Raw genomic sequence first — 27,743 nt, forward strand, 5'->3', positions numbered from 1 at the left:
TAAGTTTCTTTTTTGTAGTTGTTAATGAAATACAAACAATTCTGTATATTACATAAAATATTTATTTCCTATTTACATTTCCATTTTTATGTAAATCATTGCACATCATATCACAGATCAAAAAAAGAAAAAGGAGGGAAAAATATATAAACCCTACATATCAGTGAAGAAAGCCTCATACCACGTGATATTTATCAGCAGTCTCGCAGGTCTCGTTTCTTGCCCTTTTTTGATCTTCTAGTAGTTTCCTGACGAATGGTATCATACTCCAATATGGCCATTTTGGAAAGTCTCTGTAAGAATTGAGATGGTGCTCCAGCAAGAGGATCGCTGAAACCAGAACCTGTAAAGAAAAAGAAATCAGCTGTTAAAGTTAAGTTAGTGCATGGAATGCTATGCTCTAAACTATCTCTTTCTCTAAATAAATAAATAAATAAATAAACAAACTCTTTTTCAAATGACCATTAAACACTACTAGTTTTTGATATATCACATTCTTTGAATTAGAAATAGAAAGTGTTTACCTTCTAAAGTGAGTGTGATATTACATCATCTCAAAAAATATTTAACTAAAACAACCTATATGTTTGTATTTAATCATATAAAACTAAATCTGAGTCTGCACTTCTTTTTTTTTAATGTTTATTTATTTTGAGAGAGAGAGCATGCATGCATGTGTACAAGCAGGAAAGAGGCAGAGAGAGGGGGGGCAGAGGGAAAATCCCAAATAGGCTCTGCGCTGTCAGCACAGAACCCAACATGGGGCTTGATCCCATGACCATGAGATCATGACCTGAGCCAAAATCAAGAGTCGGGCGCTTAACTGACTGAGTCACCCAGGCACTCCCTGACTATGTATTTCTTAAAACATGGGATGGCTGTGGAATTTATTCCAAAGCAAAAGGCACAATCTCCATAAATAATTAACTTGTTTCATAACTTATATGCTCATCAAGTTATTTTCTCCAAATATGCTGTTTCTCATAAATGCTAAGTTTAGTAAAATAGTAAAATTGTAAAGTAAAATAATCATTCACTAACTGAACAGCATTACTCAAGCTTCTATTATAGAGTGGTAGTAATAATAGTAATAGATAACATATATTGAATGATCTCTCTGGGCCAAGTACTTTACATTTATTTCATCCATGCAACACTATAAAATAGGTAACTAGTAGTATCTTGGACCACAGATATAAAAAGATTTACCAGGGCTAAAAAATTTGCCCAAGGGCAAAGGATTTGAACCCAGATTCATCAAAATCAAACTTCCTATGCAAATACTACCTATTGCTCTAAATATGTAACTATGTATAAATACTTCTATTACAAAATATATAAAACTTTGAAAATATAAGATTCAAACTGTTTTAAAATATTACTATTTAATTTCAAATGGTCACGTATCAGAAAAACTATCTACAGTTCTCCAGTACGGTTGTTATTTTTGGTTTGTTTTGTTATTTGAGTGTATAACATAAGTAGAAAGTTCAGAGAGAGACAAAGAGATAGAGGGGAAGAATATGATCAGGATACCGTTCTTAGCAGTACAATGAACCTGACACTTAGAAAAACACTCTGGTGGAGTGCCTGGGTGGCTCAGTCAGTTAAGCCTCCAACTCTTGATTCCGGCTCAGGTCATGATCTCACAGTTTGTGAGTTCAAGCCCCACGTCCAGCTCTGCATTGACAGCACAGAGTCTGCTTGGGATTCTCTGTCTCCCTGTCTCTCTGCCCCTCCCCTTGCTCTCTATCTCTTTCTCAAAATAAATAAGCATTAAAAGAAAAACCTCTGGCTACAAATGCACTATATTCTAGACCATAAGCAAATGTCAAAAAATTTCAAAATTGCAGTTAATTTGAAAGTTGTCAATAATAAGATAAATTTTAAATTCTCAAATACTTAGAAATTTATACATACATTCTAGATTATTCATCAGTCAAAAAAGAAATCAAAATAAACATTAAAATATCTGTAACTAAATAATAAAATATTACAAAACTTGTGCAATGCAACAGAAGTTATACATGCAGAGGTTTAAACCCAAAATCTCTATGTCAGAAAAGAAGGCTTGAAAATTAATAAGCTAGATATAAGATATACATTAGGAGAATAATAAACCCAAAGAACATGGAAGACAAAAGCTAACACAGGAAAGAGAAGAAATCAATGAAGTAGAAAACAAATTTACAATAAGAAAGAGTTTTTAGATAAGTTCTTGATTGAAGAGACTAATAAAAGAGAAAAGTCTCATAAGAGCAATCAAAAAAATGCAGAAGGCACAAAGAAATAACATTAAAAAAGAGGAAAAGGTTGGGGATGCCTGGGTGGCTCAGTCGGTTAAGCATTTGACTTTGGCTCAAATCATGATCTCCTGGTTTGTGAGTTTGAGGTCTGCATCAGGCTCTGTGCTGACAGCTCAGAGCCTGGAGCTTGTTTCACATTCTGTGTCTCCCTCTCTCTATGCCCCTCCCTGGCTCGTGCTGTGTCTTGCACTATCTCTCTCAAAAATAAATAAACATTAAGAAAAAAAAAAGAGGAACAGGTAAAGCATGTGACTCTTGATCTCAGGATTGTAGTTGTGAGCCCCATATTGGATGCAGAGATTACTTATAAATAAAATCTTAAAAAAATAATAAAAATAAAAATAAATAAAAATAAAATCTTAAAAAAAGAGATAGATAGTACAGATAGAATAAAAACTAAATTTGTGCCAATGTATCTGAAAAATTCTATACAATGCAAAAAATTTTAGAAAATATAACTTACCAAAATTGATTAAAGAATTAGAATGCCTTATAAATCCTAAAATTAAAATGATTGGATCAGTATTAAAATAATAATTCTTGCCTTGCAGTCTATTTTGTTTGATATTATTGTACCTACACAATTCTTTTTATTAGTGTTTGCATGGCTTATATTTTTCCATCCTTGCACTTTTGATCCTTCTTGCCCTTAAATTTAAGGTATGCCTCTTGTAAGCAACATATAGTTATTTTTCTCAGTCTGATACTTTGTTCTTTCATTGAAATATTTAGTCTGCTTATATCTAATGTAATTGTTGTTATGTTTAACTTTAAATCTTCAATCTCACTAGTTGTTTTCTATTTGTCCTGTGTTTTATGTTCCTTTTTTCCTCCTTTCTTGTCCTCTTTTGAAATGATCAAGTATTTTCTTGTTATTTATCATATTTCCCCTTCCTATTATTAGCTTGTTACTTGTATTATTTTATTGTTCTTTTAGTGGTTACCAGATTATCACGTCTCTTTGATATATTACAATCTACTTTAAGTTTGTTATTTCACCATTTTCCAGATAATGCAAGTATCTTACAATATTTTAATTCCACACATGCCCCTCCTACCTCTGTGCTACTATTGTCAAGTATATTATTTCTACATATATTTTTAAACTTCGTAACACTACCGCTACCACTTTTCATTCTTTCCCAAGTTGTACTTTCATTTTGTATCATTACTCCATTAATATTTTTTAGTGAAGCTCTGCAGAAAAGAAATTCTTTCAACTTCTATCTGAATGAAAATGTATTTGTTTCACTTTTACTTTTAAAAATATTTTCACTGAATTGAATACAATTCAAGTTTGGCAGTTACTCTCTTTTACCACTTGAAAATGCCATTCCACTGTCTTCTTGCTTCCATTGTCTACATTTAAAAAGTCAGTTGTGTGTCTTACCATTGCTCCTTTGAAAGTAACATTTGTTTTTTCTCTTTTGGGTTTTTTGTTTTGTTTTGTTTTGTTTTAATTCAGTCTTTTTCTTATGATGTGCCTACCTGTGGTTTTCTTTGTTTCTATCCTGCTGAGGATTCATAGAACTTCTTGTATCTGTGCCTTTGTATTTTTCATCAATTTGGGAACTTATCAGTCAGTATGTAAATAGTGTTTCTGTCCTACTCTCTCTCCTCTTATTCTGGAATTAGAATTACACACATGTAAAGCAGGTTTACCTTGTCACATAATGACTTGCACACTCTGTTCAGTATTATGTTTTTTCTCCCTTCACTTTAACTGGGTATTTTCTAATGACCTTTCATCTTACTAATCCTATGATGTTGTTTTCCACTTTTTCCCCAACTTTAATGCAGTATATTTGACAAATAGAAATTGTATATATTTAAGGTATAAAACATGATGACTTGATATACATATACATTGTTACATGATTACCACAATTAAGTTAATTAACACATCCATCACCTCTCATAGTTACCTTTTCTGGAAGGAGATGAGAACACTTGAGATCTACTACCTTAGCAGATTTCAGTCTACATTACAGTATTATTAACTACAGTTACTAGGCTATACATTAGATCCCCAGAACTTATTCATCTCAGAGCTGTAATTTTGTATCAACATCTCCCCATTTGCCCCAGCCCCAAACCCTGGTAACCACCATTTTATTCCATATACTTGAGCTTTTTTTTCCCCCCTTGAGATTCCACATATAAGCGATTGATTCCAGTAAGAAAAAAGTTCCATGCAACATTTGTCTTTTTCTGTCTGGCTTATTTCACTAAGCATGATGCCCTCTGGATTTAACCATTTTGTCACAACAAATAGGATTTCCTTTTTTACAGCTATATAATACAGGTATTCCCCAGCCTTTCAAAAGTTCATACTAAGCCACTTCACTTTTATGAAACACTGACATTAGTACCTGTTTTTGCTAACTGAAAGAAGTCCAATAAAGATTTTCACTTTTATTTTAAAAAGGTAAAAACAGAAATAGCATTCAGTGTTTGCTTTGCAGCAAGCCATTTTGGAGGCAACATGCACCCTTAACAGTGAGAGTGGCATCATCAAGTTCCTTCCTGGGGAACTACACTCAGTGTCTCAGCATCACATTGCCACAGCTTTGAAAAATTTCAAAAGTCAGAAACTCAAATGCTATGCAGGCTATGCCATGGCCCACATGAGAGATGGTGAGAGCCTATCCCAGGGTCCTGAGATAATAAAGGTATGTGCACATGGGACATAGCATCCACTAAGTTTACAAAATAGACAAAGCTTAAAAGAAGCATTAACAGAACAAAGCAATTAAATCAGTGGAAAGAAAGGAAGTTAAAAATATAAACATTAGACAACCTATTACATGTAGTAGGAGAAAAAAAATGAGCCAACTTACCCTTTGGTTTCTCCTGAATTGGTACTACAGTGCATGTCTCCTTAGTCTTCCTTGTCCTAAAATTATATATTTTCATAAAATAAGTTTATATAAATCCACAGTACACTAATTTTTTAAAAAAATTTTAATGTTTACTTATTTTTGAGAGAGAGAGAGAGAGAGCGAGCATGCACAAACAGGGAGGGGGAGAGAGGGAGGGAGACAGAGGATAGGAAGCAGGTCCTGTGCTGACAACAAACAATCAGATGTGGGGCTTGAACTCATGACTTCAGTCAAAGTTGGACCCTTACACTAACCGACTGAGCCACCCAGACGTCCCAGAGTACACTAATTTAAAATACATAGTAAGAGATAAGAAGTTGTCTCACTTGGTGAAAGACATCACATGGAAAATGAATAAACATTAAAGAAGGCGAATTCATTCTACTGTAACTAATCCAATCAGAAGCAGATACAAACCAACTCAATCCGTCCGTTTTTGTTAATAAATTTTACCAGTAGGTAAGTGTTATATCTGACTTTTCCCGTATTTATCTTATTTTTTTAAGTTTATTAATTATTTGTTTATTTTGAGAGAAATAGAGACAGCGCAAGTTGGGGAGGGGCAGAGAGGGAGAGAGAGGATCCCAAGCAGACTCCACACTCAGTGTGGATCCCCAGGCGGGGCTTGAACCCACAAAGCTATGAGATCATGAACTGAGCTGAAACTAAGGGTCGGATGCTTAACCAACTGAGCCAGCCAGGCTCCCCTATTTATCTTATTTTTATCTAAACTTTATCTAATCATGATTCAGGGAATGCTAAGAGGAAGGTAGTCAAGATTAGATTAAGAGAGTATCTAGATATGCCAAACATCAACTATCACTTATTTGTGCACATTTTACCTATTAATCACCATAAAATCTGAATTTTATCTTAATTAACTTTTGTTCCTACTGGAACAGACCTGCATAACAAGTGGGTTATTAGAGGAAGTGTGTCATGATTGAATCTGCTGTGGGGGAGATAATCCATGTGAACTGCAAACTTCCTGTAACTATATTAAACTTTAGAAGTCAGCCAGAACTTTTAGATGCCCTTTACCTCTAGGATTACCGCTATCAGTTATATTACCAGAATGTGCCTTGAAAGTCACTGAAAATGTATGATTATAATTAAAGAAATTTGAAAACACAAACTTTTATCCACATTTTAAAAACAAATGTTCACAAATATTCATATGGAGGGAAACAAGGTGTTAAGGGGTTGTACACAAGACAAAGAAAAATGAGTTACTTTCCTGCTTTGCCACGGCTGTTCCCTCACAGGACACTGTGCAATATGCAGAGGAGAATAAAATACTTGCAGGCAACTCGACAGGTTGTCACCAGAAGGGCTAAAATAAAGACACTTGTTTCTTTTTATTTTTATTTTTATTTTTGGGACAGAGAGAGACAGAGCATGAACAGGGGAGGGGCAGAGAGAGAGGGAGACACAGAATCGGAAACAGGCTCCAGGCTCCCAGCCATCAGCCCAGAGCCTGACGCGGGGCTCGAACTCACGGACCGCGAGATCGTGACCTGGCTGAAGTCGGACGCTTAACCGACTACGCCACCCAGGTGCCCCTAAAGACACTTGTTTCAAAGACAGTGAAGAGAACTAACATTTACGTTTGCCAAGCACTTCATAAACATGACGGCACGAAGCCACCATTCTTGTACTTCGTATATGAAGGATACTTGTCATAGCATGAATTTAATATATTGAAATGATCTCTCACTGACTACGTAAATTCACACTTGAGTCCATGTAAAATGGTGAGGAGTCATTGCACAGACAGCTAAATCGCAAATGGGAAGAAAAAAAAGCTGAAATAGAGTGAAAACAGTAGGAAGTAAAATGAAGACTTAAAATTAAGAGGTAATTGGGCTAATACAAGGAGTGCTTTCGGGGCTTCCAGTTTCTTAAAGATGGATCATATGCATTGGAAGAAGGGTAACAAGACTGGTCTGTACCAAGAAAAGTCCATTGCCAGAGGCAGTCCTACACCCTCCTCAAAGGGCCCTGGGGCTCCCGATGAAAATGACAAGAGTGAGGTGAATGTTAGGGACACAGGTGTGTCAGTAAAGATGGAAACTCACTGTCCTTAAGCAGGTATTTTACTCATGTTTCCAAAAGCCTCGCTCCTTTCTATCCCTGCCATTCCTCCTCTTTTCCCATCATCTACTCCACTAGCAGCTTACTCTTTCTCTTCCACTATCCCTCAATCTGCCTTATTGCATCATTGACTCATGGAAGAAAGAGTAATTTTGCTTTTAATATTTTTATAGCTTGGAAACCCGCCCTCAGATAATATTAAAAATGACGGGAAAGGCTTCATGTATGCTGTTGTTCATTGTGATATTACTTAGGAAACCAAAAAGTCAAAGCAACTTGTAAGTACAATGATAGGAAATGGTTAAATAAACCATGGATCTATCAGTGGGATATAATGTAGCCAGTAAGGACTGTCTGAAGATTATGCACTGACCTGAAAAAGTGAATATATGTGATAATAAGTTAAAAAGGCAGAGTAAAAAATTGTAAGTACACTAAAATCACAGCTAAAATAAAAGTCCATGAAAATGAGGAAGAAAAGAGAACCAACACCCGATAATAAAAATGGATATGTGAGGATAGGTATATTATCAAAGCATTGTTTTTCTTTTTCCAAATTTTCTTCAAAGTTCTTATTTGTTTTCATAATTTCATAAATAATGCACAACTTTTCACTTTTAGCATATTGTAGTTCTCCATTTATATGACCAAAATTTATTTCAAGAGTAATTAGCAAGAACAGTAACACTAGTGGAAAGCTCAAGAAATATATTCTAAGACTTCGATATTTGTGTGCTACGTATAACTAGCTGACTTTAAAGCACACTATAGCAGGAAGAGAATATGAAAACATAAATTTTCCCCTAAAGAGAGTAACAACACAGACGACTATAAATGCTTCGTCTTTTTCAGGCTGGCAGAGTGAACAAGTACTAGATGTGCAATAAATACCTGATGAATAAATAAATAAACCAAAGCAGCAACAAAATAGAGTACGAGACTGTCTTACTATAGATTCCTTTGGAGAAAGGGGTTTTCTTTTAATGGTATGTCAGTCAGTCTGATTTATAAAAAGGAAGGCAATTATGATAATGTTTTTAAACGCCAATATTCAAAGTGGGTGGGACTTTTCTGGCTAACAAACTCCATTCTGGTAGTCAGTGCAGGGTTTTCATTAGGCTGACATCTCATTTAGAATCTCCCCTCACACTACATCAGTCAAACTAGAAACAAAATATTGCAAAGAGTTCATTTATTTTCATTGTGAAAAATCCCAATATTCTCATAGGCAATCTATTCTAGGGCAACAAATACTTTCAAAAGGATTTCCTTAAATCCTTTCAGGCAATGTCACTTGAAAACTGAGAAAAGTGCCTACTTGGCAAACTGAGTAAAACTGCTACCTTAGATTTAAAAAATGAAGTCTTTTATGAAAAAAAATATTAGTGGGCAAGAAAGAATTAAATTCACTAGCCAGGAAACCTCTACATTTAGCTGTTACTACAAATAAATGTCAAATGAAAGAGAATTGAGTAGAAATGGTGTACCTGACTGGAGGCATCTCGGTATCAGTATGCAGCAGTCTTGGATGAACTTCCAGTGGACTTGAACTTACACTTTTTTGGCACCTTTGCAGTCCTGGTAAATATGGCATTTTGACACATTCTTTGAGCTCTTCTAGACCAAATGCTGTGGTGTATTCAAATTAAAAATAGTATCATAATCAACTATATTTCTTCATGAAATGTCTTCTTTTGTGACATACTAAAACACATAATACAATATACTAAATCAGTCATTAAGCAGAGAAAAATAAAGCTACTGTAATTTATCTAGTGTCTTTCCCAAGAGAATATCTTTTAACTCCTACTATAGGGACTGTAGGGAAGAGATGATTGAGGGGCTGATTAAGAAGTAGAATAAGGAAAAAGGACAGCTTCATGGATCTCCCAGTCGTCACTGTCCCCTGCCTCATTATTTTATATAATTATAATTTCCAGAATATTAGAGACATTTATGTTGAAATAGAGTTTAAAAGCACTTTTAAGACTCTTATATTACCTGCTATTTTAAGTCTTTCTACCTTCCTGCTTTTATGTAAAGTAAGAGGTATAAATACATGATTATTGAGCTAGCAATGACAGATAAATGAATTTTACTTCAGGCATTGATTTTAATTTTCTCTCTGCAAAATTTCATACCAAATCTAGGAACACTAACACTGAAGCATCAAGATTGCTTCTCCTATTGACCTCACATAAAATTGGACAGAGACACTGTCAAATTATTAAAACAAAACAAAACACAATTTCAAAATGAAGGCAATGAATGGAAAAAAAAACAGATTAAGAAATTAAAGGTTCGGGTGATCTTTAAATTAAATGTTGAGAATTGGTTTTTAAACTTCCCCTCTCTCTTTTCTTGTTTTAAGCTGGGGGGGGGGGGAGGGGCAGAGAGAGCGGGAAAGAGAGTCCCAAGCAGGCTGCACGCTCAATGCAGACCCTGATGCGGGGCTTGATCCCTTGACCCTGAGATCATAACCTGAGCTAAAATCAGGAGCCGGACACTTAACTGATGAGCCACCCAGATGCCCCTTAAGCTTTCCCTACTAAGTAAGTCTAGCACAGGAATAAAAATAGTATCTAATGGGACTGGAGTTATATTAAATGTTCCAAATGCTATTTTGCAACGTTTGATATTTTCTCATTTGGAAAAAAAAAAATTGCTTCTCCTGATCAAAAAACATACAAATTTTCTTTTCAGCAATTAGATTTGGGTATAAAAGGGCAGATAAACTAAAGTATCTTTAATGGGAATCTAGTGAAAACGTTGAAGAAATAGAGCAACACATTCAAAACCAGGAGTGATGAAATGGGTTGGGGAGTTTGAATTTTGTGATTTTGAAGAAATACATCTCTACTTATAAAGCTGAAGACAGAATTCAGGATAAATAAGATAATATAACTTGAAATATAAATTAAAATTAAGCTATTAATACATTCATACACATATCAAAAGTCCTCAAATCAGTCTTTATCGAGCATCTATAGAATATAAGATACTTTCCATATAACTCAAACAAAAACCAAAGTTTTGGTTAGAATTACTAATACAAAAAGGTGCTATCAAAGATTTGGGTTTCTTAAAACATAAAAACCAACTTGAGGTGCTTAAAAACAAACACAATTTAGGAAAAGTAGAATGACTCAATGGAGATATTACTGCACTGATATCAAGAGAAGTAGTTCTTCAAAATTTGCTTCCATCATGATTACAGAATTACATTAAGTAAATTAATTCTAATTTGCTTCCATTTTTATTTTCCATAAGCTCAGGATATTATCCTGACATAAATGTTACAAAAATTATGTCTCTCGACTGCTTAAAAAAAATACATGTGTAAATTGAAGGCACTATTGCTATATTTTCTTCAGCAAAATAATTGTAAAAAAACAAGTTACCTTTCTTCATTTTTTGTGTTTCCAAAACTGCTTTCCTCCAACTACTCTCAAACAGAAAACAGTCAAGGGAATTTCTGGTGACATTAGAAGTATCAAATTTGATTTCAGGGGATAACACTGGCATTGTTTCTTCTTCTTTCAGCAGTGTTGATGAAAGTGAGATGCTGCTTCAGATACAGGACACAAAATACAAAAAAAAAAAAAAGTATTGCAGAGATAAATACTCTTTCTAATTTGTTTTCCATCATGCAGAGTAAATACTAACATAGACTTACATGAAAAGTTCACTTATAACATGTAAATACATATTCTTGGGATTTTAAAGTAAGAGGCCTTTAATAATGTAGCTAAAACAGATGTAGGAGTCCTTTAAAACATTTTAATGAATTCTTTCAAATCCTAGGTCACAGATATTTAGCAATATAAAAAAAACTGAAGTCCAATGGCAAGTTATTGTGTACAAGACAATAAAATGCTTAGGACTCTCTCAAATATATTACCATTATACACAATAACCAAGTGGTACTTATCTCTGGGATGCAAGGATGGTTCAATACCCCAAAATTAATGTGATATACCACTTTAATAGAATAAAGGATAAAAAAAAAATCACATGATCATCTCAATAGATGCAGAAAAAGCATTTGATAAAATTCCACACTCTTTCATGATAAAATCTCAACAAACTAGTAATAGAGAGAAATTAGCTCAACATTATAAAGGCTATACATGAAAAGTCCACAATTAATGTCACAATCAATGGTGAAGAATCAAGAGCTTTTCCTCTAAGGTAAGGAATAAGGCAAGGATGACCACTCTTACCGCTTCTATTCAACTATAAGTAATAGCCAGAGTAATCAGGGAAAAAAAGGAATCTAGACTGGAAAAGAAGTAAAACCATCCCTATATACAGATGACAGGAACCCTAAAGACTCCACCAAAAAATGATAGAACAAATAAAGGAATTCAACAAAGTTGCAGGATACAACATCAATAAACAAAAATCACTTGCACTTTTATACACTGACAATAAACTATCTGAAAACGGAAATTAGGAAAACAACCAAATTTACAATAGCATCAGAAAGAAAAAAATACTTAGGAATAAACTTAACCAAGGAGAGAACAACTTATACACTGAAAAACACTGATGAAAAATTAAAGACAAAAACAAATGGAAAGACATCCCCCATGTTTACAAACTGGAACTTAATTTTGTCCAAATAACCATACTACCCAGAATGATCAACAGATTCAATGCAATTGAAATCCCAATGCATTTTTTACATAAATAGTAAAACAAGTCAAAAATTCATATGGCTTCACAAAGGACCCTAGATAGCCAAAACAATCTTGGAAAGAAGATCAAGCTGGAGGCATCAAACTTCCTAATTGCAAACTATATCACAAAGCTAAAGTAATTAAAACAATATGGTACTGTTAGAAAAAACAGACCACGGGAAGAATAGAATCCAGAAGTAAATCGACATGTATACAGTCAGCTGATCTTTGACAAGGATACCAAGGGGTACACAATAAGGAAAAGGCAGTATCTTCAACAAATGTCATTGGAAAAACTAGACATCCACATGCAAAAGAATGAAACTGAACCCTTACCTTACACCATGTACAAAAATCAACTCAAAATGGATTAAAGACTTAAACCTAAGACCTAAAACTGTAAAACTCCTATAAGAAAACATAGGGGAAAATCTTCATGACATTGATCTTGCAAGGATTTTATGGATATAACACCAAAGACCCAGGAAATAAAAGCAAAAAATAGATAAGTGGGACCTACATAAAACTAAAAAGCTTCTGCATAGCAAAGGAAACAATCAACAGAGTGAAAAGGAAACCTCTGGAGAAAAACATTAGGAAGAAAATATTTGCAAATCATATATCTGATAAGGGGCTAATATCCAAAATATATAACTCCAAAGCAAAACAAAACAAAACAAAACTAATAACCTTGGTTAAAAAGGCTTGGACTTGAATAGACATTTCTTCAAAGAAGACATACAAATGGCCAAAAGGTATATGAAAAGATGCTCAATGTCATTAACCATCAGGGCAATGCAAATCAAAAGCACAGTGAGATACCAACTAACACCTATTATGATGGCTACTAGAAAAAAATTGTTTAATGTTTATTTATTTTAAGAGAGAGAGAGAGAGAGTGAGTGCTAGCAGGGGAGGGGAACAGAGAAAGGGAGAGAACCCCAAGCAGGCTCCACAGTGTCAGCACAGAGCCTGATGTGGGGCTTGATCCCATGACCCTCGAGGTCATGACCTGAGCTGAAGTCAAGAGTCAGACACTTTACCGAATGAGCCACCCAGGCGCCCTAAAAAAATTTTCTTAAAGACAGGTATTGATGCGGATGTAGAGAAATTGGGACTGTTGTCCACTATTGGTGGAAATGCAAAATGGTGCAGCCACTATGGAAAAGAGTATGGAGGTTCCCCAAAAAGTAAAAGTAGAACTACCCTAGGATCCAGCAATCCCACTTCTGGGTATTAACCCAAAATAACTGAAATCAGAATATCGAAGAGATACCGGCACGCCCATACTCACTGTTGGCACTCTTTACAATGGCCAAGATGTGAAAACAGTCTAAAAATCCATCAACACCCGAATGAATAAAGAAAATGTGGTATATATATATATATATATACACAATGAGATATTAATCGGCCACAGAAAAAGAACAAAATCTTGAAATATGTAACAACATGATGAACCTGGAGGACATTCTGCTGAGTGAAATAAGCCAGTCATAGAAAGACAAATACTGTAAGATTCCACTTATATGAGGTATCTAAAATAGTCAAAACTCATAGAAGCACAGAATGGTAGTTTCCAGGGGTTGGGGGGAGGAGAAAATGGGGAGCTGCTAATTAGTGGGTATAAAGTTTCGATTATGCAAGATGAGTAAATTCTAGAGATCTGCTGTTCAACATTGTACCTATAGACAACAATACTGTATTTTACACTTAAAAATATGTTAAGAGGGTAAATCTCATGTTACCACAAAAAAATTAAAATGTTAAAAAATATATGTAAGTAATAAATCACTGAATTCTACTCCTGAAAGCAATATTGCACTGTATGTTAACTAAAATTTTAATCAAAAAAAATTTTTTTAAATGACAAATATGGAGTAAATTACAATTTTCAAAGTCTTAAAAGACTCTTAGAATCACAATCCATACTCTATTCTAAGTCCTTCTTTCTCCTTTTACTTGCAAAGGTGAAAATGACCAGAGAGTTTTCTTTCAGCCCCAAGGCAGACCCTCCTTCTCTTTTTAGTAACCTCTCTATCAGGACAGAAGAAACAACCAGAGACTAACAATTAAATGCCTCTTGGGGTATTTTTCAAACCAGGTTAAGAGAAAACTTTCTTAACATGGAGTATTTTTAAAAAGGTTTACACAATGAATACAAGAGGGTTCATCATACTATTATCTCTACAGTTTTTTGTCTATGTTTGAAATTTTCCATAATTAAAAGGAGTAAAAAAGCCCACAGGTGCAAGAATGTACAACTTAAGGAATGTGCTGGGAAACACACACACACACACACACACACACACACACACACACACATTTTTGATCTGATGTTTCCTCAAAACATAACTAACTATAGTGGAGGAAGAAAAATTAAGGTTACTTTATAAGTCTTAAAAAATAAAAAGGAGTGGGGCACCTGAGTGGTTCAGTTGGTTGAGCATCCAACTCTTGATTTTGGCTCAGGTCATAATCTCACAGTTCGTGGGTTTGAGCCCTGTGTCTGCCGGCAAGGAGCCTGCTTGGGATTCTCTCCCTCTCTCTCCGCCCCTCCCCTGCTTGTGTACATGTTCTTTCTCTCTCTCTCAAAATAAATAAACTTTTAAAAAAATTAAAAAATAAAAAGGGCTGATAGAAAAACCTCACAGAGAAAGAGATTTTTTAATTAGGTTCTAGGGCAGACCATAAAAACTCACTCAAAACAAATGCTTTTGCAAATTAATGGTAAGGAGACTCAGGATTGAGATAAACTAACTGTTTAAAACAGCTACAAAACAATTACTATATTTTCAAGGCACCCCAAAACATGGTTGTGTTTAAACATTTTTTTTTGTATGAAAAATATTCCAAATATTTTCTTTAAATTAAGATTATCTTTTTATCACCTAGCTTAGAACTAGAAGGACATGTTAATTAAATGTTTGTTCATTATTCATTATTTATTCATCTATTCATTCATTTATGACAATCCTATGTCAGGCACCAGATAAGGTCTCTGTTCTGAAGCTTAGTAAGGGGAGACAGACATTAAATGAGCAAAGAAATTAATAAAGTTTATTTTAGATAAAATACAACTAAAGTATAGGTGATTCTTATTATTCACAATAGTTATGTCCTATAAAGTTGCCATAAACGCTAAAGTAGCAGATATAGAACCACTGCTCCTAGAGGAAATATGAAATTAGATTCCTGTGAGCCTCTGGTCACAACATTTTTATCAACTGACCAATACTTCTTCTTTGTAGTGTGTTTCTGTTTAAAGATATACCTTATTTAATATATATTGTTGAGTCATTAACATCAGACCCATGGCCAACAGCAGTATAACTCATGCCTGAAGGAAGCTTATCTAACACATGTATTTTCTCCATAAGACACAGCATCATCTTCTTGTGCTTAGGAACACCAGACAGAACTTCAGCACTACACTTCTAGCAAAATCACCAAAAAAAGCACAAACATGTAAAAACACATGGCACTAAATAGATAGTGAAAAGGACATTTCCTTACAGTATGAACACTGTAACAAGAAGGCGGACTATGATCTTGTTCGACCTCAGTGGCAAAGTGTATGTCAGGCAACCCAAATTTTTTACAACTCTGCACATGTCCGCAAGTGACTGGGAATGCACCACAACTACTGATTTCCGAATTACAAATAAATTTTAACGAGTAGGTGAATTAGCAAATACAGAATCCATGAATATTAAGGATTGACTATATAGTTCATCATGGCAATGTGCCAAGGGGAAGGAAGTACTTTGGACTGGGTAGCTAAGGAAGACCGTATAGATGAGGTGGTCTTGAGCAGAGATCCAAACGGACCAGAAGCAGAGATATTCAGAGAAAACATAAGGAGGGAGAGAATTCTCCGCAAAGAGAACAGTGAGTGCAAAGAGCCCAAAGCCAGAATAAGGTTGGCATGTTCTAAAGGAGAAAAAGATCAATTTCTATGCTGTCCAATAGAGTAGCCACTAGCCATATGTGGCTATTGAGCGCTTGAAATGTGGCTAGTCAGAAGTGAGGTGTACTGGAAGTGTGAAATACACAGCAGATTTCAAAGACTTTGAATGGAAAAAAAAAGAATGTAAACCATCTCATTAATCATTTTTATTTTGATTTTATGTTGATAATATATGGATATGTTGAATCAAGTAAAATAGATTATTTAAATTAATTTCACCTGTCTCTTTTTACCTTTGTAATGTGGCTTCTAGAAAATTTTAAATTACATATATGGCTTACAACAAAGAGGGGAATAAGATAAGGCTGGAGAGAGAGCAGGTATCAGATATTTTGTGGCTTTATACATCATAAAGAGTTTGAATTTTATTCTAGGTGCACTGAAAATCCATCAAAAAGTTTTGAGTGGGAAAGAAAATATATTGGTGTTGGGTAAAAAGTAAATCTCAAGTTAAAAGGCGCATAAGGGGTGCTGTGGAAACACAAAGGGAGTAGTTAATTCTCAGGAAAGGCTTTGAGGAGATGACCCTTAAGCTAAGTCTTAAGCCAAATCCAGGTCAGGGGGAGTGGGTCAGGGCACTCTAGAGTGTCACTGCTGGGTGATGACACAGGGGTATCAAAAAGAGTGCTCTATACAAGGAATGCAAGCAGTTAAGTATGGCCAGAGTGACAATGTCTTCCTTGACATTCTTCAAAGAATCCTAAATCTGTATCTTCAGGCCTCTCTTCTGAGCAATAGGCACATATAAATGACTACTTCTTAGATATTTTCCCTCAAAATATGTTAACCCCATCAAAATCTGTTTCCCTCAGTATTCCCTAACATAGTACATGACATTGCCATCCTTCGATGGCACAAAGTAGAAAGCTGGTAGGCAACAGCAACAACCTCTCTTTTCTCCTAAATCTAGTCATTCAAAACCCATTAGTAGTGAAGGCCTAAACCAAAGAAACAGCAGACTGAAAGCCAAGCTGGGTAGAGGTGAATGAGGTGACATCCAGAGGACCTGGGGACTCTATATGACTGGTACTATTCACAAAGTTAGGAAGATGGGGTGAGGAACCAGTGTGAGTGAGAAGAGAAATTCACTTGTGCATAAAATGAGTTTGAGGTGCCTGTGTGACATTCACAGCAGGGGATATCCAGAGGTGGGAGTGAGGTTAGCCAAGACATTCAGTTTGGTAGGCATCAGCACAGGTAGAGCCTTGAGAACAGATCAAGCTGTCCAGGGTGAGTGGAGTGTACAAGTGAAGAGTTATGAAGAATAAGAGCAAGTCCAAGGCAACTAATATTTGAAAGACAGAAGAAGAATCTGTTGACCATAGAGAAGACCAAAAAGGACTGGCAAAAGAGAAGAAGCAAGTAAGGGGTGCCAATAAAAACCAAAGGCAAAGAGAGTTTTAAGAAAAAGGAAGTGGTGGGATGCCTGGGTGGCTCAGTTGGTTAAGTGTTTGACTCTTGACTTTGGCTCAGGTCATGATGTCACAGTTCATGAGTTCAAGCCCCATGTCAGGCTACGCACTGGCAGTGTGGAGCCTGCTTGGGATTCTCTCTCCTTCTCCCTCTCTGCCCCTCCTGTGGTCTCTCTCTCTCTCTCAAGAATGAATGAATGAATGAATGAATGAACTTTAAAAATAAAAAAAGGAGGGGCGCCTGGGTGGCTCAGTCAGTTGGGCGTCCGACTTCAGTTCAGGGCATGATCTCACAGTCCATGAGTTCGAGCCCCGCGTCGGGCTCTCTGCTGACAGCTCAGAGCCTGGAGCCTGCTTTGGATTCTGTGTCTCCCTCTCTCCCTGCCCCTTCCCTGCTCATGCTCTGTCTCTCTCTGTCTCAAAAATAAATTTAAAAAAACATTAAAAAATAAAATAAAATAAAAAAGGAAAAGAAAAGGAAGTGATGACCAATTTCATCAGAGAGCAACATACTGCCAAAAGAGCTGTATTTAAACGTGAGAGACTCTTGAGCATGAGTATAGTCCTCTAAGGATAAAGACAATCAAAAAGGAGAGACTGAAAATACAAAAGAGGAAAAGAACTAATGAAGCATTATCCTGGAGGAGATGGGGGAGTGAGAATCAAAAATATCTGCCTTTTACAATCAAAGATTTTTTAAAAAATGTTTCTATTAAACAACAGCAGGCAGAATAAGGAAACAGTGCAAAAAAACCAAGAATACATATAAGTTTGCCAGTGCTTCCATAACAAAGTACCACAGACTGGGTGGCTTCAACAACAGAGATTTAGGGTCTCACAGTTCCGGGGGCTGGAAGTTCAAAATCAGTGTCGATAGGGTTGGGTTGCTCTAAGGGCTGTGAGTAAGAGATCTGTCCCAGGCCTTTCTCCTCAGCTTGTAGAAGGCTGTCCTCTCCCTTTGTCTTCACGTCACCTTCCCACTATACATGTCTTGTGTCCAAATTACCCCTTTTTATAAGGGCACTGGTCATACTAGGTTAGGGCCCACTCTAATGACTTCATATTAACTTGATCACCTCTGTAAAGATCCTATCTCCAAATAAGGTCACATTCGGAGGTTGAGTTAGGACTTTGACATATGAATTTGGGGTGGGGGACAAAATTCAATACATAACACTACATCATAGCCTATATAAAATATGTGTTGGAGACAACTTTTAAAATTCTATTAAGTAGACATAAAAATTTATTCACTCCCTCAAAACCAGTTTCTAAAAATCAAAAATCAAAAAAATTATCAAAAAAAGGATAATATACTACAATTGAGATCTTCACAATTCTACAATACAGTAATAACTGTTGACATTCTTGGTAACATTTGAGGGAGAAAAATACTCTGAAAAGTCTTCTGTATCAAAGACAACAGTAAGTTCAGTAACATGTTGGTATTAAATGCATTTGCCATACACTAATCCTTTAAAAATTGGAAACCCATAGTAGTTACCTGTACTATTCAGTCTTCAAATGATAGAAAATCCAAAATATGTGCTTAAACAAAAGATTTTTCCTCAGATAAAAGCCTGGGCAGACACCTAAGCTTTGGTGCCAAGATATCAGGGACCCCCATACACTTCTATCTTACTGCTCCAATGCCCTCAATATATAGTATCTATCTACTTTATAGTTCAAGATAGCTGGTTGAGTAAATGAACATTTATACTGGTGCTGATGGGAACCAGGATTTTTAGAGTGGGAGAAAAAGATACAGACTTATCATCAATAAAATTAAGCAAAAACTCTGAAGTCCCAATTACGAATTGGAAGTATAAGACTTTCATCTAAAAAAGAAAAAAGACAAAAAAACTGTTTTCTATCTCTGTCCACTAAACCTAATAATTAAAATGTGACTTAAAAAACCCATAAATACAAAAACGCTGATTTGAAGGGGCACACGCACCCCAATGTTTATAGCAGGATTATCAACAATAGCCAAAGCATGGAAAAGAGCCCAAATGTCCATCGACAGATGAACAGATAAAGAAGATTTATTATATATATACAATGGAATATTACTGGTGATCAAAAAGAATGAAATCTTGCCATTTGCAACAATATGGATGGAACTAGAGTGTACCATGCTGAGGGAAATAAGTCAGAAAAGACAAATATATGATTTCACTCATATGTGGAATTTAAGAAACAAAACAGATGAACATACGGGAAGGAAAGCAAAAACAATATAAAAACAGAGGAAGACAAACTGTAAGAGACTCTTAAATACAGAGAACAAACGGTTGCTGGCAGGGTGTTGGGTGGGGGGATGGGCTAAATGGGTGATGGACACTAAGAAGGACACTTGTTGGGATGAGCACTGGGTGTTGTATGTAAGTGATGAATCACTAAATTCTACTCCTGAAGTTATTATTATACTATATATTAACTAACTTGGATTTAAATTAAAAACAATTTTTTTCTTAAGCCACAGACAACCAGGGCCTCTTGAAGAAATAGCTGATTCCAGGTCTGTGGAAGGAAATGTACAAGACGAGCCTAGAACATACTGCCATTCCAGAGACCTAGTAATCTATCAATGAAGATTATAATCATTAGTCATCAACCTAAAAAGGTTCCCAACCGACCAAAAATGAGAATTATAAGCGTGGATAAGAATATTAACTGCAATGAACCTAAATATATTAAATATGTATAATACACACATGTATAGGCTTATCTTCTTTTATTGTTCTTTGCTTTATTATACTTCACAGATAATTGGTTTTTTTACAAATTGAAGGTGTGTGCCAACCCTGAGTGAAGCAATTCTATTGGTGCCATTTTTCTGACAGCAACTTACTTACAATACATCCCATCCACCTATATAATCCCTATTCCTGTCATCTCTTCCTGGATAGGGAAAAATATTTATTTTCTTATTAAACTTTCCATGCCTCAGTCTCCCTACCTAGGGAACTAATAAGCTCTACCTTACAGAGTTATTGTGAAGTTTAAAGGTAATTTTAAAAAAGCATCTAGCTAAATGCCTAGTATGCTGCTTTACTTCTCAAAAACGAACCTTCAGTTCAGACTGCAGTAAAGGTGTCTTTATATGCAGAAACATGTGATGGCTGCTATTATTATCATAATTATCATGATTATTATCATAGGCCAAGAATCAAGTAATGGCTGGGTATGAGAGGTAGAGCTTGACTCAACACCTCTTCCTCTCTTCCTCTTTTCCTTTCAGGGTAAAGCTGTAACCCTAGACCTCTCTCCTCTTTTTCTTCATACTGTCCTGTTCTTGCCTTACGGTTTCCATGCCTTCGTCTCCTTGAATATTACAAATTTAACTATTTTCCCATGATGTTCTATTCAGTTTGGTGGTTTACATCTCCCATTTCCTGCATCTGCCAAGTCTCCTTCTTTGGGGCTTATTTCCTTATATAATTTGTAAACTTTGTGAGCTCATCTTTAAAGAGATTGCTATTTATAGGAGTCTAGTATTCCCTGAGCTATGAGAACTTTGCTATACAGAGTTTTCCATTAGTCTCTGTCTCGCCCTGGGTTTTGGAGGTGCCAGACCAGTTAATATGTCAATTTCCTGGACTGTGGTCTCTGAAGCATGTGGTAATGTGACACCAGACACCAGACTTGAGCTGTGTGGGTATGAAGCTGTGCAGAGTCTATGTGCAGGGTTTAACAGTGAACTCTTTTCCTGCCATAGTTCAAATGGATGGCAAGCTTCCTTGTAACCTCCTCAGGCCAATGAGGGGGCATTTTTGTAGTTATCATCTCAGTGTCTGTACCAGGTTGAATTTTTCAAAGAAGGATGCGCTAAAACATGTCTATTCCTACATGTTCTTCCTTCAATGTGATAGTGACATTCCTCCTTCAAGAGGTGAGGTCTGTGTTCCCCCTCCCTGAAACTAACTTTGTGAGTCAATAAAGTATAGTAGAAGTGACTCTGCATGATTTCCAAGGCTAGGGCATAAAAGGTCATAGAACTTTCGCTGGCTCTCTCTTGGGATATTCACCTTTGAAATCCAGCCACCATTTTGTGAGGAAGCCAGGTGACAAGAAGAAGCCACCATATAAGGTTGCAGCTGACATGCACAGCTAAGGTCTCAGTCCACAGCCAGCATCAACCATCAGACATGGGAATGAATGAGCCTGCAGGTGATTCTAGCCCCAAGCTTTCAATTCTTCCATCTGAGGCCCCAGACATCATGAAGCAGAGCCAAGCTGTCCCTGCTGTGCACTGTCCGAATTCCTGACCCACAGAATCCCTGAGCACAATAAATGGTTGTTTTCCACGACTAAGTTTTGGAGAAATTTGTGATGCAGTCATAGTAACTGGAACAGTACTCCTTTGTGACTTCCAGCTTTCGGCAGATGCTCAACAGTGGCTTCCTATGTGAGCATTCCTTCATTTGTGGCACCTGGGGATTTCCTTCCCATGGTCTCTAGCTCAGCTACATTTCCATAAATTATCTTATTATATTTTACCCAGCATTGGAAATATACTGAAATACAATGGAGTCCCTTCCCTGTCAGCTCATTCTGCCACACTGCTCAGAAGTTCCCATAACTTTTCAAATGAGGACATAAAAACACTGATGAATTTGATTTCTTTTATATATAAAGATACTTAAAAATAAAAAAGGGGTGTCTGGGTGGCTCAGTTGGTTAAGCATCCAACTTTGGCAGGGTTTAACAGCGAACTCTTTTCCTGCCATAGTTCAAGTGGATGGCACCAATTGGAACCAACCGGCTCAGGTCATGATCTCGCAGTTTGTGAGTTTGAGCCCTGCGTCGGGCTCTGTGCTGACAGCTTGCAGCCTGGAGCCTGCTGCAGATTCTGTGTCTCTCTTTACCCCTCCCCTACTCAGGCACCATCTCTCTCTCCCTCTGTCTCTTAAATAAAAACCAAATATTTTTTCAATTTAAAAAAAAAGAAAAAAGAGAAAAAGAAAATGACCTATAGAAAATGTATTTACTAAAGAACAGATAGTTCATTTCAGAAAACAAAAAAATACAAATGGTCAATAAAAGTTCATTAGTTCTCAAATAAAAGCAAAATAATATAATGAGCTACGGCTTCTGCCCGTCAAAATGGCAAGGAGTTTTCTCTAATAGTAGACAATGTAAGATGGGGCTCAAGGAAAACAGGTGGTCTCATAAAGTTTCGGTGTATGTATGGGTATAATACTTCCAGAAAGCAATCTAGCAACATATATGTCCTTATAATCTTACATACTTTTGGCCCAGCTACTCCACTTCCAAGTATTTATCCTAAAGGAGGGATCATTGATATATACAAATATTTATCTTCAAGGATGTCAAATCCTGCATTTTTTATAATAGAAAAGAAAAAAGGCTGAGAATAACCCAAGCATCAAAGGGCAGATGGTAAGATTATCTTTATTTTTAGCTTTGTTTAAAGCAAAATAGTTATCAAGTGAACATAAAGACAAGTTGTGGATTCAGTGGATTTGTTTATTTATCCACAATGCCAGTCATTGTTCTAGGAGCTAAAATACGAAAATGATGAAGACGCAAAAGCGTATAGCATGTTGGGGGGAGCAAAGTAAACAAGCAGCTACGGTTCATTACGATAAACATTTCTTTTTAAGTTTATTTATTTATCTTGAGAGAGAAAGAGAGTGCACGGGAGGGGCAGAGAGAGAGAGAGAGAAAGAGGGAGAGAGAGAATCCCAAGCAGGCTCTGTTCTGTCAGCACCGAGCCCCACGCAGGGCTTGAAATCCCGAACTGTGAGATCATGACCTGAGCTGAGATCAAGAGTCAGACACTCAACCGACTGAGCTACCCAGGCGCCCCCATGATGATAAATCCTGATGATAAAGCTGTGTTTCATTTCTGTGGTACAACAGAGAGCATTTGCTAACCTAACCAGATTGGGAAAGTGGGAGCCTTGCTTTTGTTTTGAGCGAGGGATGGTCAAGCGCAGTCCCATGGGTTTTCCTAAGTAGAAATTGTGACACAGAAGGTGGCATGTCTACTGAAACTCTTGCTCCTCCAGAGAATAGAGTTGTTTCTGAGAAATGGCTACCTCCCTGTGATCAGAACTTGAGTGAGTGTAATGTGTAATACTCTCTGCAAGAAGCTTTTAAGAAGCAGGTCCGCTTTCTCCGTACTTTCTCCCTTCCCTTCTGCTGACTGCAGTGACATAATAGGGAAGTGTTAATAAATGGTAGAGTCTGGGTCCTGCAACCAATTGGAAGAAAGCTGCCTGCTGACCAGGAATACCTGCCTTGGAATTGCTAGGTGAGCAAGAATAAACTTTTGCATGTTAAGTCACTAAAACGTTGAGGTCTGTTTGTCATCATATCTAGCAACAGAGTAATACCTGCCCAAGTGTGACGATATTAGCTCACTTATTCAAATATACTAAGCATGCACTATGTGCGAATCAATATGCCATGTGCATGACAAGTACGAAGATGAACTAAATAGAGATCCTGCCTTCACAGAAGTTCCAATCCAAAAGGAAAAACAGTAGCCACTCATACAACTGTAAGAGAAGGCAAAGTGTGACATTACAGCCTGAGGGGAGATAGCTATCTCACATCAGGAGGATTAAAAGAAGGCAGATATTATTTTCACATAGAAGTTCCAAAAAGACTTGGAAAAGCTAGAAAATGACATTCAGATAGAACTTAGACAGGCAGAAATTTGGTATGGGCATTCCAGGAAAAGATATAGATGTGAAAGATGCCCTGGAGAACAGAGGGGGTTCAGATAGGGGTGCTGTGAGAGATAAAGAAATGGCAGATTGGGGAGATCACAGACGAATCTGAATGCCAGCCAGTGTGGTTTGCACTTCCTTCTTTGAGCAACAGGAAGGCACTGGTGGGGTTTTTAACAGAGGTGCGGCAAATTCACAGCTAAGCTTTAGGAAGATTGATCTGGCAGAGACTGGATCTAAGTTAAGAGGTTACTATACTAAAAAGAGGCCAGAGGGCTTACATTAGAGTAGCAACAGTGAGAACACAAGTTGATTGAGTTTAGGAGGTTCAGCAAAGACAAAAGAGTCAAAGATGACTGAGACTGTGAACTTGGGTGACTAAGAGAATTATGAATTACATGCAAAGAGAAATCGCTAGTCTGGGGGTGGAGAGCAACAGAGAGCTCAGTTTTAGATAAAAGGAGTGCGGGACATCCAGGTTGAGCTATGGAAACTGGATCTAAATTGTAGGAATTGAGGACTGTAGCTTTGGTTGGGAGAAGAAATTTTAAGAGTTATCTGTTCACCTAGTAAGAATTAAGGCCAGAGACTGGATTAAAGTTGCCAAAGAAGACTTGAGAGGGAGAAGAAAGCCAGATTTCCTTAAAATGTACACAAATGAGGAAGAGAAAGAAAAGGCTGAGAGGTGATTGGAGAGGCAGACAATACAGAGAAACGAGAATCATCGAAAGCACTGCACCGTGTCCAATTCTATAGGAGTTGGGAGCGGAAAGAGCTGCTAATAACACTGTAGCACCAAAAGCACGATCTCATTTAATCTTCAAATAACCCGATGAAACACAATTCTCCGGTCAATTACTGACCAGGAATTCATACCCAACAAAGAACACATTTTATTTAATTGGAGTAAAATGAGTCTGGATGCTAATCTTGATTCTGCCCTTCAATGGCTGCATAACTATAGGGTCATGAAGAAAATAACAGTGCCTCAGATTCTCATAGGGTTAGTGAGAATTTCAAAATGCATGTAAAGTTTTCAGCACAGTGCTGGACATGTGATAAACATTCAACAAGTGGAAACTATGTTTTTAATTTTTTTTTAAATAATAATGAACACAGATTTTTCTCAACACGGTCTGTTGATGGAAATATAAATTAGTAAAGAGTTTTTGTAAGGCAAGATGCTACCAAAAATTTTTTACATACACACATCTGACCCAGCAATTCTGCTTCAAGGAATTCATTTTATAGAACTGTTCCCATGTATGGGAATGTTCACCGTTGCATTATTTGTAACAAGGAAGGATTGGAACCAATCTTAATGAGGAATGGTTACGTAAATTACAATACAATAAATTACATACGGATCACCTCTACCACATCAATGCAGACCTAAATAAACTGAGAGGAAAGGTATCTGCCACATGTTAAGTGAAAAGGACAACTTCTCAAAAGATATGATTCCAATGATGATAGAAAAAACAGATGCAAAAAGAGTAGAAAGATAAACACTAAAATAATTCTAAGAAGTCTTAGAAAGAAAGAAGGAAAAGGTAAAGAGGGCTTTCATCTCTAAGGCTATATACTTCTGTTTGAATGACAACTACTAATGTATTATAATGTAATTTCAAAAATGTAAGAACTTAAAAAAAGAAATGTCAGGAGTATGTTTGAAGAAATGCCGCCGGAAAGGGCGATTTAAATTCACCATTAGCAATGCAGATAAAAAGTCAAAGCAGGGCAGGAATTCTTGTGCTTCGCAGAGGACAATACCCTGAAAATGGTGGCCAAATTGCATTTCTTTGGACAGAGGCTTCCGTTTTCATGTTTAATGACCCCAAAAAGGTTGTAGAGTAGAATGACCCATACAATAGAACAGACTCTCTACACTGCACAATTTTTTCCTAGTATTTTTAACCCACGAAAAAAGTAACCAACAACAAACTCCAGGTAAATCAGAAATGGCACAAAGCAAAATCGGCGGTGAAAACGGGGCCAGAGCTAAGACGCTGACCATCCCAAGCTCTGCTCCACAGGGCGGGGTGCAAGAGGGAAAGTGAGGGAAGTACGGTGGCAGTCAAGGGCAGAGGGTAAACACATTCTCCCTCGCCCCGCTTCAGTTTAGATCCTGGGCGGGCTGGAGGGCCACCCTGTAAGGGCGTGTCCACTTGACGCACGGATGTCCACGCTACAGCCTGTGCGGAGCTTGAGGAGTGTGGACACGTACAGATCTGGCAGGCCTGTCCTCGGTGCCCGGGTTTCGTCCCGTCTCTCCGCTTCACCCGACCCCGCCCAGCAGCCTTGGTCCGGTCCTTCAGCTCCCGCATACCCGCCAGCTCCCCTCCAAGTGCGTCAAGAGAATCCCTGGAGTGACCCACGAGCCTCGCTGAGCTAGTTTCCCCTGCCCAGGAAGGGGCCTGACCAGCTGACCTCTTGGGCCCCCGCCTCCCCTTCAGCCCTGCCCCTGCAAGGTCCTCTGGCCCCCCAGAGCCCCTCGGCCGGGGCTCCCCCGGAGATCTCCCGCACTCACTGTCCCCGCAGATCCACCGCGGAAGGGCGGGGCTTCTTCGCGTGCCTGGACCTCGGCGGTGGTGCCCAGGTCTGAGGCTCCCGCGGCGGGGCCAAGGGGGGCAGCGGACAGCGCGGGAGCCAGCGACGGCCCCCAGCCGACCCGAGCCCCTGGCTCAACCCGGCCTGGGCGCGGGGCTGGCCGTGGCGGCGGGGCGGGGTGGGCGGCCCGTCGCTCTCAGGGGCGCGGCTCTCGGGGCGAACATGCTCGGCGGCCGACAGCCCGGCGACGCTCGGGAGCGCGGCACGCCCGCCGCTCAGCCCCGCCCGGCCCGGCCTGCGGCTCCGGTGGCTGCAGCCCCGCCCGCCCGATGCGTGCCGGTTGCCAGGCGCCAGGGGCTTCCGGCTGCCTCCCGCGCGAGGTCACCGGCCGCGGCCCCAGTAGCAGGGACCAACAGTTGGGGTGCCGCACCAGCAAAGCACTTGGGCGGCTAGGAGGCCGCTAGGACTCACTCGACAACTACTATCGGTGCCACGGCCTTTGCAGTCACAGCTGCAGGGGTGGGAGGGAGGGTGCTGAAACAAGGCCGGGTGTATAGGAGTCACTGGTGGCACAAGGTCAGTGGGGCACGAAAAGTTGTGCCATGCATCGACAGGGTGGGTAGTGGGCGGCTGGACCAGGTTGGTGATCTGCAGTTCCCTGGGTTGCATTTTTAAGATTCAAACTAACCAGGCTCTCCGGTGTATTGATGAGTCTGGAACTTTCAAACAGCCCAGCAATACTTGCCCAGCCCAATCTTAGGTTAAGTGACAGTCATCCCCGCCCCACCCCCCACCCCCAGTCCCCTCACCATGGCAACCCGCATTCCATGTTCTAGGTCTCCTTTGTCTAAGTTCTTTGGTGAAAGGTCAGGTGTCCTCTCCCCAGTTAAGCCTAGCACCTTGACTTGCGCGGTAGGATTTTAGCATCAATACTTTTGCCAAATTATATTCTAAACCCTCTGCCTCCATTTCTTGACCCCAAATAGGGCTGCAAGTTTAGCCCTAGTAAAATACACGGTTTCAGGTTCGACAAAACTGAAGGTGCTCCCAAATACACTTTTCTGTTTTCATCAAGCTCCCTACTCACCTTCCTTAGCTCCTCTGGTTAAGAAAACTCAAATTAGACCTGGAACCTAATACTAG

The 27,743-nt window shown here is 38.1% G+C and overlaps 1 protein-coding gene across 7 annotated transcripts; it reads right to left on the minus strand.

Moving 5' to 3' along the window:
- Positions 1-39: 39 nt before the first annotated feature.
- C14H8orf89 (chromosome 14 C8orf89 homolog) lies at positions 40-27,364 on the minus strand. Of its 7 annotated transcripts, XR_009253741.1 has the most exons (7): positions 26,581-26,816; positions 10,684-10,847; positions 8,770-8,911; positions 5,147-5,202; positions 3,795-3,931; positions 2,770-2,805; positions 268-343 (listed from the first exon to the last, which is right to left on the minus strand). XR_009253741.1 is itself a non-coding variant. In XM_058699846.1 (6 exons), the coding sequence occupies exons 2-6, from the start codon at positions 10,805-10,807 to the stop codon at positions 195-197; spliced, it is 507 nt and encodes a 168-aa protein (XP_058555829.1). In that variant the 5' UTR covers positions 10,808-10,847; positions 27,289-27,364; the 3' UTR covers positions 40-194. The 7 variants fall into 7 exon arrangements, 6 of the variants coding, with proteins under 6 accessions (XP_058555829.1, XP_058555830.1, XP_058555827.1 ...); XM_058699846.1 differs by lacking the exons at positions 3,795-3,931; positions 26,581-26,816 and adding an exon at positions 27,289-27,364 and having other exon boundaries at positions 40-343; XM_058699847.1 differs by lacking the exons at positions 3,795-3,931; positions 26,581-26,816 and adding an exon at positions 27,289-27,304 and having other exon boundaries at positions 40-343; positions 10,684-10,850.
- Between the last annotated feature and the right edge of the window lie 379 nt (positions 27,365-27,743).

This window comes from Neofelis nebulosa, chromosome 14 (genome assembly GCF_028018385.1).
Source record: "Neofelis nebulosa isolate mNeoNeb1 chromosome 14, mNeoNeb1.pri, whole genome shotgun sequence".
Lineage (NCBI taxonomy): Eukaryota > Metazoa > Chordata > Mammalia > Carnivora > Felidae > Neofelis > Neofelis nebulosa.